Genomic DNA, 15,462 nt, shown 5'->3' on the forward strand with positions numbered 1-15,462 from the left:
CTAGTCGCAGAAGTAGGCGGCCTTCCAGGAAAGAGCGAAGCTGGAGAGGGGCACGGGGCCCTTGGTAGGAGCAAAGGGCATCCAAGGCCCGACCGGGGCAGAGGGTGATCGGACCAGGCTTTCCTTGAGCTCCTCCAATACAGCCCCACGGAGCCTGGCGCCCAAGCACGTACAGCTCTGCGTACTGCCTGTCGGCCTCCTGCGTCCTTCGGGTCTGCGACCTCCCAAACCCGTCCACGCCCCCAGCGGCAGTGGGCTCAGGTCTCTGCTGCCTGCCGGACCAGCCGCTCTGCCACCCTGGGACCCAAGTCAGGCCGAGGGGTCACTCGAGAGGCAAACCACATTCCCAAGGACGAGCAGCCGGTGGCAGCACCGTCCCTGCTCAAGAGCCCTCGGCGTCCCCCCTGCCCTCACCCTGGGGACTCGAGCGCCCCAGCCCCTCCACAGTCCACAGGCAGCGGCAAGAAGGAATTCACCCAGACCCCTCCCCTTCCCCAAACTTCTTCCCTCCGCCCTGCGGTTCCTCCAACCCGACCCCTCTGCGCATCTGGCTCCTCCCACTCCGCTCCCCTCCCCTTTTCTGGCCCCCACTTAGGAATCCGCTCCCCCCACCCCCTGCCGCAGGCCGGTCCTGGGATCCTCCCCCCACTCCCTCCGTTCGCCGCCGCCCGGGTTCCTCTCCCCCCGCTCGGGCGCTCCCTGCCAAGCCCATGATGTAATGGTGTATGTTAATCAGTAGCATGTGGGGAGCTCCGGCTTGAGCGGCTCAGTCCTCCGCCAGCCGACACTGGAGGCAGCGACAGCGGCTCGGACTCAGCGCCGCGCTCTCTCAGCACCGCCCGCCCCGACGGCATGGCCCGAAGCCCGCGCTCAGGGCACCCCCAGCCTCGCTGACAACCACCGCAGGCCCGGACCCGCGTGGGGCCCCGAACCGCCGCTATGAGCCTCGCCGAGGTGAGCGCCCCTTTCCTTCCGCCCCCGGCAGGGGACCCTCTGGCCTCTGGGTCCCTTTCCATGGGGCTTCCCTCTCCACTCGAGAAGTTCTGGGAGCCAGGAAGCGGGATGCTGGGAGAGAGCCGCCCCATCCAGGGCTGAGTCGCTGGGCTCCCTCCTTTGCTGGCGGTGGCCACCCGAACAGGGATAGGACTCGGGGAGGCTCTGAAGCCGAACTTTCTTTGAGGTCCTTGGGGGGCGTGTGCCAGCGGCGTGGAGCCGCAGTCCCGGCGGAGCCGCCCTGCCTGCTGGGGGAAGTAGTACTGTGGCCCCGGCGGTCTCCGCGAGATCGGCGTGCGCTCGGGCTTGTGCCGCCTTCCTTTGGCCTGGGACGCGCGGACGAGGCGCTGGGCCGGACAGACCCGCCCGTAGGAGGCGGCAGCGAGGGCAGGATGCCTAAAGCACACACGCGCGTACACACTTACACATATACGCACAGGCACGCACACATCTGATTGCTCAGGGCGAAGCAGGCCCCGGAGACCTCGCGGGTGGGCTGGAACGGGGAGGCGCGGGGGAACCGGGCTCCGGCTGCGCCTCCTCCCGCTGGGCGACGAGCTTTGGGTGGGGAGAGTTTATTTTTGTCTCGAGCTGCTGCCTTGGCTGCTCACGGCCTAAATCCAGAGGGGCGCCTGGTGGTGGAGATGCTGGCTGTTGCTGTAGATGGAGCTGCAGCCGCTCGGCTGCTTCTCCGGCAGGAGGAGGAGGAGGAGGAGGAGGAAGGAACTCGGGCTGCTGCTGCTGCCTCCGCCTCTGCTTTGCATTAGCCCCCACCCACACCCCCGCGCCCCTCGCAGCCGCATTGCAAGTTTTCTGCGCGAGGAAAATCTGTTGCTGGCGCTGGCGTTCTCAGACACAGCACCCGAGGCCACTCCGGGTGGGGTGTGTGGGGAGCACCAGCCGTTTCCAGAGGCAGCAACAGGAAGCGTGGGGTCTCCTCCCGCACTGGGGAAGGAGGCTTCTAGCCATTCCCAGAACGGGAAAAGCTCGTTTCCCGCATTCGGGTGCGGAGGGGGCGACCGGAATTTCGGGGACCAAGACCCCGTGAGGCGCCCCCCGCCCCCTCTGATGCACTCGTTTCCCGGGCGCGCTCCCTCGCCGGCCGAGGTCTCACTGCAGCCCTTTCTCTCCTTTCAGTGGTGACCGCCGCTCGGGAATGCGGGTGTAAAGGGTCCAAGCTGCCGCCCAGCGGGAAAGAGACCCCGGGACGCCGAAAATTACCATCCCGAAGCTGTGAGAAGGAGGGGGAAAGAAAGCGTTCTTCATTCAGTTTGTGTGCCTTGTGCGGATTTTTTTTTTTAAATCGTTATTTTTTTTTTAAAAGAAACATTTCCGTGCTACTGTCTGTCATCATCTCTAGGGAAATCAGCCAGAACCACCGGAACGTAACTGAAACCAGACGAGAGGCAGGAGCCGAGGCGGTACCTGCAGCGCCCGGGCACCCGAGCCACCTTGGAACCGGAACGCGTCTCCGGCGGCGGCGGGGCTGCGGCTCCGCCAAACTTTGGGGCAGGCGGGCCGGGCTGCGGCTCCAAGGGGGCTGTGTAGACCGAGGGCAGCCCCCTAACCATGATGTTTCGCGACCAGGTCGGAGTGCTGGCCGGCTGGTTTAAGGGCTGGAACGAATGCGAACAGACTGTTGCGCTGTTGTCGCTGCTCAAGCGCGTGAGCCAGACCCAGGCCCGCTTCCTCCAGCTCTGCCTGGAGCACTCGCTGGCCGACTGCGCGGAGCTGCACGTCCTCGAAGGCGAGGCCAACAGCCCCGGTAAGTGTGCGGCGGCGGCTGTCGCGCCTGTCTGTTCCCCCCACCCTCCCATTCGCGGCCTCGGGGCCCAGGCTCCGCCCCCGGCCGCGGTTCCGCGGGGACACTTGGACCGCGCTGTCCCCGGGGCCCTTGGCCTCTCAACCGCTTCTTCGTCCCCGCCCCTGCCGCCCACTTACCTCCGCTGGCCCCTTTGGGTTTTGGGTTTTTTTTTTTTTTTTTTTTGCCCACTGTCAACTCCATTCCGTGTGGTAGCTACGGTAGCATGAATGATTGATTTTTCTCTCATGCAGTTTCCTGGGGAATAAGTAAGTCAGGTCACGTAGAGTCTGGATTTTCTAGGCTTTTTTTCTTCTTCGTTTGGGCAACGTGGCTCTCTGGGTTTCAGCAACACATGAGGGAACCTGGGGCTGCTCTTCAGAAGCCGAGCTTTGATTAGGCTGTGTGAGCAATACATGAAAATCCAATTTTATTCGTAATTTCCCCCCACGGGGGTTACAGTTAGAGCTCCGTATTCTGAATAATATGTAGGTGACGCCACAGAGTATTAAAATGCTTGCAGTCCCTATACGATTTGGATACGCTCGTCTATCACGACGGTATTCGTATCGATATGGGTCTTGTAGAAAGGGTCTCACCAACAGTAGTAGGCACGTCCTTGCTGCCTTTTGTAGGAAACTTTACTGAATATAACAGGATTGTTTCCTATTACTCTGCTAGTATTTACAGACACCTCAACTAGTGTAGAAAGTGCATATGTGCAAAAGGCCCAGCAGTTTGCTATTTGGTAGCATGGACAGTGACGGACTGGAATTATATCCCTGGATGCAGAGGGGTGGAGCGTGGATGGGGGGTGGAGGGAAGGTCTGTTCGTTGTAATTTTGGATAGGGGAAATTCTTTCGTTCCTGCAGCAGCAGGAGGGTGAACAGAGCCCCCAGTGTTTACACAGAGCAAAGAATGCAGGGTCCTCTTCCAGCTGTTCCGTGTTAGAGCTGTTAGCCTGTAAGACGCAGCAGAGGTCTGGGCTGCCATTTGATGACAAGGGCCAGTCTAGGGCAGTGGGGCCTGGGAGACACAGAGTGAGTGTGTTGTCAGGGCAGCAAGTGGGGAGCCAGCCTCCTCCTGGCTCCTCCTCCCTGATGTGGAGCTCATGATGCTGGAAACACCAGGATGGGATGTTTCCATATATAGAATCAAAGGCTGGAAGTGACCGCTTGGAATCCTCACAGTCCTTTTCCTGAGCAAGACAGGACTGCACCCACAAAAGCTCGTGCTGCCAAGTATTGGGGGGGGGTGCATACTGAGGGAGATCCCACAGCCCCCCCTGGGATTAGCTGGACCCTAACAGGGCACCCTGTTCCTCACAAGGGTCCTGGTGGCAGGGTCCCTTCAGCCCCATATTTATAAATAGCTAAAAGGCCAGCCTCCTTTATAAGAGTGTGGAAGCATAACTAGGGTAACTGATGTCCACTCTCTTTATTTCCGTCCTAACTGTGACAGGGAAGCCTGGCTCACCTGCTTGATTGTGCTTTCTCAGGTTTGACAAACAAGGTTATATAAACTTTTGCATTTTGTGGAATGCACCGGACTGAAGTACCATCATTTATGTTGAATGCTTGACTTCAGTGCTTGTGGGGATGGTTTACAATGATGATAATTAATCTTTTGGTTACTCAATTATTAGAGCAACATTTTTTTCCTGCTGAGTAAAGAAGACTTTTTCCAATAGAGCAGCAGTTTAGTAAGTGAAGCATTACCGTATGGTACTAAAAAGAAGTTGCTTACTTTAAAAATCTTGTAATTTAATAATCCAAGAAAAGGTTGAACTTCTGTGACTGGTTTTGTCATTTCATAATCCACTCCCCAATTTCTTCCCGTACTTACTTGTGTAAGACACCTGCCTGTTCGTGCTGCTGAATGCTGTAGACGTATGCCATTATGTAAGATAAGGACCATTTTCCAGTTTGTGGATTAATCTTTCAATCTGGACACTTTGTTTCCTCGGAATCCTTCGCATTTGTTCTGTTGTGTGGCCAGAACGGAAATTCCTTAGTCATGTGATGGTTTGCTTTACTTCTGAAGCATGGGGGCCACAAAGAGCATCAAGACGTGTCATCCATACCTGAGTCTGAAGAACAGCCCACTTACAGACATTGGAACGTAACTGAGGGCGAGGAAAGGGGCAGAAATGCCCACTGAGCAACCGGAACAGATAGCTTAATGTCCTGGAGAATACTTCAGATCCTCTCTGGAAACATCCCTACTCTTATTTTAGACAACAATCTTTACATCAACAAAATTGAACAATAATCCATTGCATATTATGGTTATTAACACATTTAGAACGGGGTGATTGGCTGCTGTAACCAGGAGTGAAAAATGATCCCTGACAGCTTGACAGACAGGGAAGAGACAGAAAAATTCAGGGCAAAAATTCAGGTAGGAATCCTCCACTGACCCTGCAGGCATTACCCTGAAATAACATAAATCAGCAATTGATGTTTACCATTAATGAGAGTGAACCACCCAAGGGATACATTTTTAAATGCACTCTTTGAGAAGAGAGGGAAATAGGCCATAAACTTTGGAAATATTGACACTGAAGATAATTGACCTCCCAAGCTGTTCCAGTCTGTAAGCTCTTACCCATTCAGAAAACTAGGCTGCGTATAATGACTCATTCACTGGCTGGCAGAGGTTTCCTGTACCAAAATCATCACATGCCACTTATTTTATTGCGTAATCATCAATTCAGTAAGCACGCATATTTCTTCTGGTATTGAGAGTTTTTAAAATTTTTTGAGTGGGTTGGGGCTTCATCTCTATATAATAAAAAAATTAGTAATAGTTTGAATTTGGCTCTGTTTTCTTCAGAACTGACTTTAAATAGAGAGACTCTTCCAATTAGACCTTGTTTATTTGAAATCTGTGGGATGTATTTTGATATTAACTTTTCATTCTTTTAAATTTAGCATATTGAGAATCTAGTGCTTCGCTGGTTCATCCTTTGCCTGAGGGTCATGGTCTGAGATCAATGGTCTGAGATCAGATTTTTGATCCGAGATCAAAAATAAATGGTTGATTCAGTTTCTGTGGAGTTATTTGTGTGCGTGCGTGTCTCCAGATTTGCTGGGTAGGTACAGGTCATGATCTGCTCTTTAAGTGGAGGTGTGTTTTCAGAAGCCTCATAGCCTTGGGAAAGTTCCCGTCAGCCACCAAGCCAGGTTAACATTAGACTTCTAGACAGCCTCAGTTTGAAGATAATTGTTTCTGGAGCCAACAGTTCATTCAGTATCTACAAGTGGCAAAAATGTAACCCACTGCTTACACCTGCAGTTCCCCAAAGAAAAATAGGTTGTGTGGCATTGTTTATTTATGACTTTTGTTACTTGAACTTGAAATATATTTTTCCAGTGGAAATGGTATAATAGATAGAGATTTGCAAGTGAATCCACAGTGACTTATTAACTCACAGAACAATGCACATTTTTTGAGAAATTGCATATGTTTGCAGTAAATAAATGACAAAAAGTTATATGCTTTACTTACAATTAAATACAGGAAAAAGCATTAACTGAAATGGTGGTGCTGGAGACAAAACTAATTGTGACAATTACAAAGGACTTGTGGGTGAATTTACTCTCGGTGCAGGGTGAAGATGTTGGCTCTATGATTTTTATGGTTTTTAGTTTCCGTATTGTAGGTACGCCATACCCTGAGTTGCTTTTTAAAGTCACAAGTGGCATAAAAGGAAAGCAGAAGAACAGTGATTTTCCCGATGATACTGGATAAGCTCTTGTTTGTAGTTCTTTCTTTCACTTATTCATCTACACACATTTTCTGAGTACCTACGATTTTCCTGGCCCTGTGTTATGAAGTGGGAGTACAAGGGTAACTTGCTGTATAGTTCAGTGTCTGGTACACAGATACTGTGTTGAGTAAATGACTAGCACAGTGTCATGGGTGCTCAGGCATAGATATGAGTGGGGCAGGGGTTCCGGATGCGTTGTGAACCTAGAAGCTAATTGCCTGGCGGAGTCAGGGAGGACTTCACTGAAGAAGAGATATGTTTGAGTTGAACTTTGGAGGGTGAATAGGAGTTGGTTCAATATGTAAAAAAGATTGTAGAGAGTAGGCAGGAAGGTGTTTTCTAAACAGAAAAGATCATATTTATAAAAACATCACTTTCTGAAAGGGCCCAGTGGTGTGCGGGAAATAGTGAGCTCAGAGTGGCTAGAAGAGTGTAGAATGTTGAGCTCTAAAAAGGCCGAAGTTAAAACAGAAGCTATGGGTGTATAGGACTTTGTCAGCTAAAGTATTTGGACTTGACCCTGCAGAGATGGCAGAAAACCCAAGAAGGCTTTTTGGAAAGGAGTTAAAAGATGAAAGGGGTGTGTGTGTGTGTGTGTACACTTTTGGAAGAGCTTTCCTGTATATGTGTGATCCTCTGAGAGGCAGAGACGGGAGAAGTTAGACAGTTTGGTTCAGATTCCATGCTGGCCACCTGGTGGCGTCATCAGCTCAGGGTAGCTGTGTTGTTGCCGCATTGATGCAAGGGGGGTGGGGGGAAGAAAGGATTGAGGTGGAGAGGAAAAGAAGGTATTTGCCCAGGGGCCATTTATTTATATCCACAGGAGGGCAAGTGTCCTAGAAGATTCTTAGAGTATGTATTTTGAATCAGTCAGTCAAATTCTGAGCCTGTGTTCTCATCTGTAAAAAGGAGCTAATCAAACCTTGTTATTGTTCAAAAGTTCCTTATTAATAATCAAATGATGACCTATTCTATTCCCCAGGTTTACATTTACCACTAATTAATATAGAATTTATGTAAAAATGTTTGCTTACACGGTAGGGAATCTTTTTGTTTAAAAGATTATCAAGGAGAGATTGGAGAGGACTTGGAACCCTGGAAAGATATGAGCCTACTTTGCTCCACCTTCTACATTTTAGCTCTGTTTTTCTCTATCACGTTGGGTCCTAAAAATGCAGTGCTGACCCAGTTTTCCCAAATTTCCTGTCAACGTTTTTTTCCTTCAGTTGGTGAAAGTGGAAAGTAGGTATTGAATGAAATATATTGGGCTTTTGTATCTGAAACACTTTTTACTTAGGGTGCAGTAATTTTATTTGGGTTGGTCATACACATCTGTACTCTTTGTTGTAAATAACTGGATTTGATGGTTTAGCCTCGGTACTCAAGGGCTTCAGCAACTGAGTATGTGGTATAAACTGGTCCCATCAAAACAAGTAAAAGGCAGACAAACGTAGCAGTCAGATGGGTTGGTTTATATTTAAACAAACAAACAAGGGTGAAATGAGGGTTGGAAGGGCTGACAAATAACTAAAAACTCCCCAGAATATCCCCTAGAAGCATAACCCTAAAAAGAATTGACGACACTGGAGAAGAGAAAATATTGCTTCTCCTTGACCTGGAGAAATTAGGAAATTTTCATCCTTGAGCCTTCACCTTGTATAACTCATTTTCTAGGAAAGGTGTGGTGCTCATAAAAAAATTTTTCAAAAATTACTACTTTTAGTTTTTAGCCTGTTCCTTTCTTTCTATCCTTTGTAATCATTCCAAGGTCTTACTGAGTTCATCCAATTCACATAGATTAAGATGCAGAATTAGACATCTCCTCTGAGCTTTTTTTTTTTTTGGCTTCCAAGGAAGCTGCCTGAGGCAAGAATCTCCCAAAGAAAGCAGCACTCTCAGAACTGGAGTCAAGCTTTCTCTCTCATTTAGCTAGTCCAGACGTGGGTCTTATTGCGAAGGCTGCACCCCAAGAGCCAGCTTGGTTGGAGTTCTGAAGAGCTAGCTTGCTTTTCTGTAGGAGCATGTCACTCCTTGGGACTCATAAGCTAGTTCTCGGAGGTTGTTCCCACTCTATGTAGCAACCTTTTATTTTATTACTTTATTTATTTTATTTTTATTTTTTACCCTCTGAGACTGAGTCTGGGTTTGAGGAAGGCAGAGCTGGCTTCTGCTGCAGCATTTCCTCGAGCTTTTGGGCATGCCCCTGCTGGAATCTCCAGGCCTTCTAATGATCAGCATCCCATGGAAAATCAAGCTCCAGAAATGATTCCCCCCACCCCCACCCACCCCCAATGCTATGGACTGTGAAGTTGAGCTGGAAAGAGCAGGAATGTTCATTCCAGAGCTGGGATGGGAGAGATCTCTTCCTACTTCCCCAGCACACTCCCATAAAGCACGATCATTGGAATTTCTGGTGGCTTGTCCTCACACCTTTCAGGGGAATTCAGGTGTTTGTGTGTGCAACATAGGTACACATAGAACGTTGACTTTCCTTGTGCACACTTATCTGTGTGAGTATATGCACCAAATAGCGATTTAAACGTGTGACTAAAATGGCGATGCTGAACCCCTTTTGAATTTCTGAAGAGTCATAAAAGAATAGGGATGTCATCTAAAGCCTCCCAAAATAACATTGTTTCTGTTTGGGGGAAAAAAGAAAAAAAGGAGGGCAAAAGTAGGTTCTATACCTAGTACGGATCGGGAAGTTAACACTGATCCTGTGTAAGATCCTAGAAGATTATTTAAAACTTGATTTGCTAGTATTTGGATGAAGAAATAGGAAGTGGCCCGGGTTTCCGAAGAATGGGAAGAATGGGTAATGGAGAACTGACGTCATTTCTTTGTTGTTGGGGCAATGGAATGGGAGATAGCACTTACTGGGAAAGTTCTGTGCTGTGGGCAGATCACAGGAATTCTGATAGGCATCCCTTGTCTAAGTTTCAGCACCGCCTTTGGCAAAGCGCATTCCTTCCTGATGAACCAATGGAGACCTGGAGGGCTGGACGAAAGTCTGGTCCTATGGCCTTAGAGCAGTTTCAGTGATTGACAGGCCGGCTTCGGGGACTGTCAGTCTCAAGGAAGGTCCTTGGTGCTGTGCCTCAGGGCTCACGTGTAGACCTGTGACTTAGCCTGGTGTCTCCAAGAAAGCAGAGTTTGAGGCAAGGGCTGGCACGCAGGTAGTTTATTTTGGGCACTGACCTCAGGGAACAGGAAAGGGGGTCTGTACCTCAGAAGGGATCAAGGGACAGACGAGGTGGGCATTTATCCGTAGGCTTCCCTGTCACCCTGGGCCAGGGTGTCCCGGGGTGCCATATCCCTGTTCTTCCAGGTGTGCGAAGCTGAGCCTTTCCACGGTGCCTTACACTGTGGTGTCAGAGAAGCCCCCAGGCAGAAGACGTGGGGACAACTGAGGCAGAATGCCGTCAGGTTATACCTCCCTGAAGCTGGTGGCCACAGCAAGGGCTGCAGTGTGAGCTGGGCTGAGAAGGTGTAGCTGAGGGCTTCACGACACAGACAGAAAGAATCCCGATCCCAGATAGTACTTGAATATGACAAGCTGACTATGAAACCACTCCCTGCAGCCCCTGCACCACACTTAGGGGAGGCGTGGCTCGTTGGCAGTGTGCGTGAACAAGGCTTCTGGCTTTTAGTAGACTTCGAGCTTAGTAGGAATAATGTCAAAATGTGGTAGTCCCCAAAGCCACTAAGCCTTTAATAATACATTAGATATGCGATACAGTATATAATACTATTGTGTTCAGCATGGGGTTTCCATTCCGAGTAACAATGCAGTACAAGCTCTGGCCAGTCTGTCCTTTCAGTCTGGGCACACACACTGAGGAAGATGGACAAGTCAGGAAGTGGCCAGAGGAAAGAGCAGGGCAGTACACTTGAGAACCAGGGGGCCATTTCGGCTGGAGAAAAAGATGAGTGGAGAACACGACAACTGCAATTGGTTCTCTGAAAGGTTGGCTTCGAGTGGAGGGGTTCAATTCTGTGTCCGTGTAGAAGGCAGTGTGTGGAAGGTGCAATGCATTTAGCTCAAAGTAAAGAAAATCTCTAATGATCAGGGCTCCCAGACAGTGGCTTAAGCTGTTTTGGAGGCAGTGGCTTGGGTTTCACCAGAGGAGGACAAGCGTTTAGCCCTGTGCAAGGCACAGAATAATACTTCTAAATGGGTCTGGCTCCTATTCGTTGAAAGCTTGCTTTGTGCCAGGCACCTTAGTGAATTCTCTGCAGGCAGTATCTCATTTATTCATCCCAGCCACCCTATGCGATTATGTGAGGACGGTCATTATCCCACTGGCCGGTGGAAACACGCAGCCTCACTGCAGAACCACTCCACCCTGTCCACTGGAGGAGCTCAGTGTGAGTTTCTTTAGAAATGAAGCTGAGACCTCTTGGATGACCCCCAAAGTACCTCCTCACCTTAAGATTCTATGACTCCTGTGGAACAGGAATAAAGATAAGAAAACAAAACCTTCAGGAGCAGAGAAGAAAAAGAGACAGTATGAGTGAATGAGTAAAGGTGGTCTTCAAAGTCTTCTTCAGATTATTTCCAGTGTATTCCTCTTGTACTTCTCAGCCTGATTGGGCCACAGGTTTGCGGCTTTTGTTTAAGAGACACACTTTAGAGTGATTTTCTGTTCTTTTTGTGAAGTGGGAATTGAAGTGGGGCTAAGTGACCATGATGAGCGGTGCCACCGCGTTTAAGAAAAGATGTAATGAACTAGATCGCATATTGCTGCTTTTGGGTCAGCCAACAGCAATAAGCCCCGAGTGTCAGTCATTTACTAGCAAAGGTAATTCACAGTTGCAGTCTACATCTCTTGAATCTTTTTGTTCTCTCTATCTGGTTCTAAAAGCAACTGTAAGATATTCTTTGTATAGTAGTAGCTGCCCTTCCTTCTTTCCTTCTTTCTTTCCTTCCTTCCTCCCTTTCTTCCCCCTGCCCTCCCTCCCTCCTTTCCTTCCTTCCTCTTTAGCAGTGTCAGGTGCGGTGCTGATACCTGCACACACACACCCCCATTGTCTCCAATTGTTGAACAGGCGAATGACACAACGAAGCAGAACTAATGGCTGTGAAAATTAAATACAGTACATTGCAATAATTAAATAATGTGCTTATTACTACCCAGACTCTTGAACATAGTAAATGCTTAATAACTGGTTTCTAAATTATATAAATTCCACAAAGCAGTTATCATCTCCACTTTGCAGATGAGCAGATGTAGGCTGAGAGTGGTTGAAAATGTGCCTAGCTCACCGAGGTGTTTCCGGTCCGGAAGCCTGTGTTGAATCCTCACCACTAATGAACACTGCAGATTGCTTCCAGTTCTTAGGTAAATAAAATGTTGGCATTTAAAAGAAAAGTGCCTGAGGATATTTAATGGTAGTTTAATATGTTTCACTCTAACATTTTATAAATTGATCTTGGAAGAGTTCTTTTCAGCTTGTCCTTTTTAATGTGCTTCTTATTTATCAGATTTTAATCCTATGGAGCTTGATATGGCTTGGCTTCTTTTTCACACTGGCAATTTTTTTTTTAATTAAGTGAAGGCATCGATTCCAACATTTCCCTTCCTATGAGGGAGACTTGGGGAACGGGGGCTTCTGCTGCCTCTGCATGAACAGGCAGGACTTGGGGAAGGAAACAGGCCCTGCAAACTGCGGAGAGGAAATAATGAGCAATGTGTTACCTAATAGCTCATGGCATCCTTGACATTGACACACTAGCAATTGATGAGCTGGGTCAGGATCTCCTTAGGATCTAGAATTGGGCAAAGTACCAACCTGAGACCTGTAAGTGAAAACAAGCTTTTCCATTGTTTGTAAATGGAAGGAAATTTCTAAAGATTGGTTTAGGAAGACATGTTTCAGCTGGTGCAAGAGTGAATTCTTCTTATTTCATTTTCTAGCAGCATGAAATTAAGGAGTTGGGAGAGACCATGCCGATTCCAGCCCCTGTGGTGAAGATTTGAGAAGACTGGGGTCAGCTAGGGTACCTGCCAGTAGGGGCAGGGCTGGTGACCTAGGCTTGACAACCTTCCCATGGTTGACTCGGCCAGCACGGCCGCCACATTGAAGGACTGTGTGCTGGGCATGAGCAACGCTTGCCTTTCCTGAATGTCAAAGACGGTGTTTATCGGGATGAGCTTCCTGAAGCGGTTTCCAGACCACCCTCCTCCTTTTTGTGTGTTTCGTCACTCACAATGCAGCGCCGATTTGTTTTTATTGGAAGATGATTACTACTCCTATTTTGAGACTGCAGTTTAGTGTAGGAAGGTTTGACTTTATTTTGGCATGTTTTAATCACAGTTCCAGTAATGTCCTCTTGATTTATGCGTGCTCTGACTCAGCCACTCTGGAGTTACCCTAAATCCCAGCGGAGAACTGGGAGTCGTTCCTGACTGCCCCACCGCCTGTGGGAGGGATTTCACTCCCTGGCTGGCGAAGCGGTTTCTTCCTGGGTGTTCTTGTGTGTGGTGTGGTGGACCAACTGCAACTCCTCCTGACAGTGTCCTGACCCCTTGGGGCTCGACGGGCACCCTGCAGGTACAGTCGCAGTGCCAGGCATTGTCATTGTTCCCCTTCCAGACTAGCCTGTGTCTTCCTCGCTTTTGTCCTCCAGAACCTGCTTTTGTGCCTGACACGTAGGTGGTCTCAGTATGTTTCTGTTGAATGAATGGATGAATGAGTACAGAGGGATGGAACTCACAGTCCTAATCCACAAGGGGTTTACATCTTGGTTGTGAGAAAAGCCTAAGTGCATAACCACTTAATAATAGAATAGGACAAGATGATGAGCCTGGTGCTGCTACCAGGAGGCACATGCCAAAGGCCAGATGTGAGCAATAGGTGCTCGTACCTTTGCTGCCATACAGAAGACCTGGGCTGGGGTCCTGGACTCCTCACTACAAGTGTGCCACCTTGTAAAAGTTATTTAAATGCCCACAGCCTCAATTTCCTCAGCTATGAAGGGGAGTCACCCCTGCGAAGGTCACAGAGCTATTGCCAGGATGAAGTGGGGTTACACGCGTGCGCAGAGTGCTTTGTAAGCTGCAGCATGTTATATAGATGCAGGGCGACGTGATTCTCGAATGGCCAACTGAAGCAGTGGGATAAAAAATTAGGGATGTGGCAGTTTAAAAGGTCCAGGAAAAGATAACGGTGGGGTCTGATGCAGAGCTTTTGCTTATTAGCAAGAGCTGAACTAAGCACGTGGCTCTCTCGGTGAACGCCAGCCCCTCTGGGCCTGGCCACAGGCCTGGGCCTGATGAGTCAGTCAGGACTTGCAGCTGTGCCGGCCAGAGTCCCCACAGGCTGGCCTGGCTGTCATTTGTCAAAGTTCATTTTGTGTCCACTTTCATCCTTTTAATTGATTAGATCACTGAGCGCACTTTCTTCGAGTATGAAGGACTCAGATGTCAGTGCTAAGGAATTTCTTTGGGGAAAGTTACACAAAACTCTGCGTTTTGACTGCGGTACCCTGCCTGCAGATGCTCTGGTGAGACTGTTGATGGAGTCAGTGGAAGCAAACTATAGGGGCTCTGTACCTCAGCCGGCACGTCTGGATTCTTTACAAATTTGTGATCATTAAGTTTTTAAAGTTTTATTATTAAAAAGGTAACTTCATAAAAGTTATTATCCACTTAAAACCATTTAGTGGGAAACCTCTGAGTATTTTTGCATACCTCAGCTTAAAAAGGAAATAATTGTGCTTGGTTTTTTATTCTGTAATATTATTTCCACCTTCACCTTTCTTTAAACAAGTGTTAGTGGGAAAGCGAGAATGGTTTCTTGTCATTGTTCTTGCTTGTTTTGAACAAACCCTTCCTATTCGCACATTTTCTTTGCGTGGCAGAGTGAGCAGCGCTAGCAGAATTCCCACGTCGCTGTCGCACTCGCAGACGGTCGGAGCGCAGTTTTATGATACTGAAAGTGTGAGCTGGGAGGTCGGATTTGAGCCTCGCGTGTGGTTCTGATGCTAAGCTGCAGACGGGTTGCACAGAAATGCTGAAGCCTATATCTGTTCCGTTCGCAGAATTTCAGAGAGGAATAATTAGGACAGAGTCTCTGCTGCTGGTTTCCTTTTAAGACTTTCCCCACTTCTCATTGAGAGAGGGAAAAACTCCAGAGTTAAAACAGGAAATGCTTGGGTACTGTGCTGAATATCTCAAGGGCTAAAATGGTGAGTGGAGTCCATCAGCTGATGCTCAGTCCGTGGGTAGAAGACAAAGAAGGAGGTGCCTCACCATCTGAGGTGCTCCCACACCCCCTCTGCAGGCCACCAGCGCGGCATTTGGCACACTGGATCGCAATGACCTTGTCAGCTGAGGAACTGTCCCAGAGCAAAGGGAACTACGGAGGTGACAACTTAATGCAACCTGGGGTTCTGGCTTGGCTCCTGGATTGGGAAAGAACATTGCCAGTATTGGGACAATTGGTGAAATTTAAATGTGGACTATATCCATTATAGGGGATAATATAACAATTTTAAATTTCCTTAATATTATAATTATACCTTGGTCACATTAGAAATTATTATTATTATTATTATTTTAATCCTCACCTGGGGATATGTTCTTTTTAACTGATTTTAGAGAGAGAGAAGGGAGAGGAAGGGAAATAGAGAAAGAGAGAGAAAGGGAGAGAAAGGGAGAGAGAGAAAGAAAGGAAGAGAGAGGGAGAGAGGGGGGTGAGAGAGAGAGAGTGAGAGAAACATCAATGCCAGAAACATCTGTGGATTGCTTCCCGTATGTGCCCCAACTGGGGATCAAACCTTTAACCTAGGAATGGGCCAACTGGAAATCGCACCCATAACATTTTGATGTACGGGACGATGCTCCAACCGATTGAGCCACCTGGCCAGGGGCAGAAAATATCCTTATTATT

General features: G+C 48.5%; 1 protein-coding gene across 4 annotated transcripts in view; it reads left to right on the top strand.

Moving 5' to 3' along the window:
* The first annotated feature begins 679 nt into the window (after positions 1-679).
* The window catches only part of SAMD4A (sterile alpha motif domain containing 4A), a 196,206-nt gene continuing 181,423 nt past the window's right edge, over positions 680-15,462 (top strand). For 2 of the 4 annotated variants that reach the window (XM_045201852.2, XM_045201856.2), the window contains exons 1-2: positions 680-954; positions 2,131-2,758. In XM_045201852.2, coding sequence (XP_045057787.2) covers positions 2,563-2,758 — 196 coding nt within the window. In that variant the 5' untranslated portion in view covers positions 680-954; positions 2,131-2,562. Of the gene's footprint in view, positions 955-1,437; positions 1,558-2,130; positions 2,759-15,462 lie in introns of those variants that run through there. The other 2 variants (XM_045201855.2, XM_045201854.2) reach the window with 2 other exon arrangements.

This window comes from Desmodus rotundus, chromosome 7 (genome assembly GCF_022682495.2).
Source record: "Desmodus rotundus isolate HL8 chromosome 7, HLdesRot8A.1, whole genome shotgun sequence".
Classification (NCBI taxonomy): domain Eukaryota; kingdom Metazoa; phylum Chordata; class Mammalia; order Chiroptera; family Phyllostomidae; genus Desmodus; species Desmodus rotundus.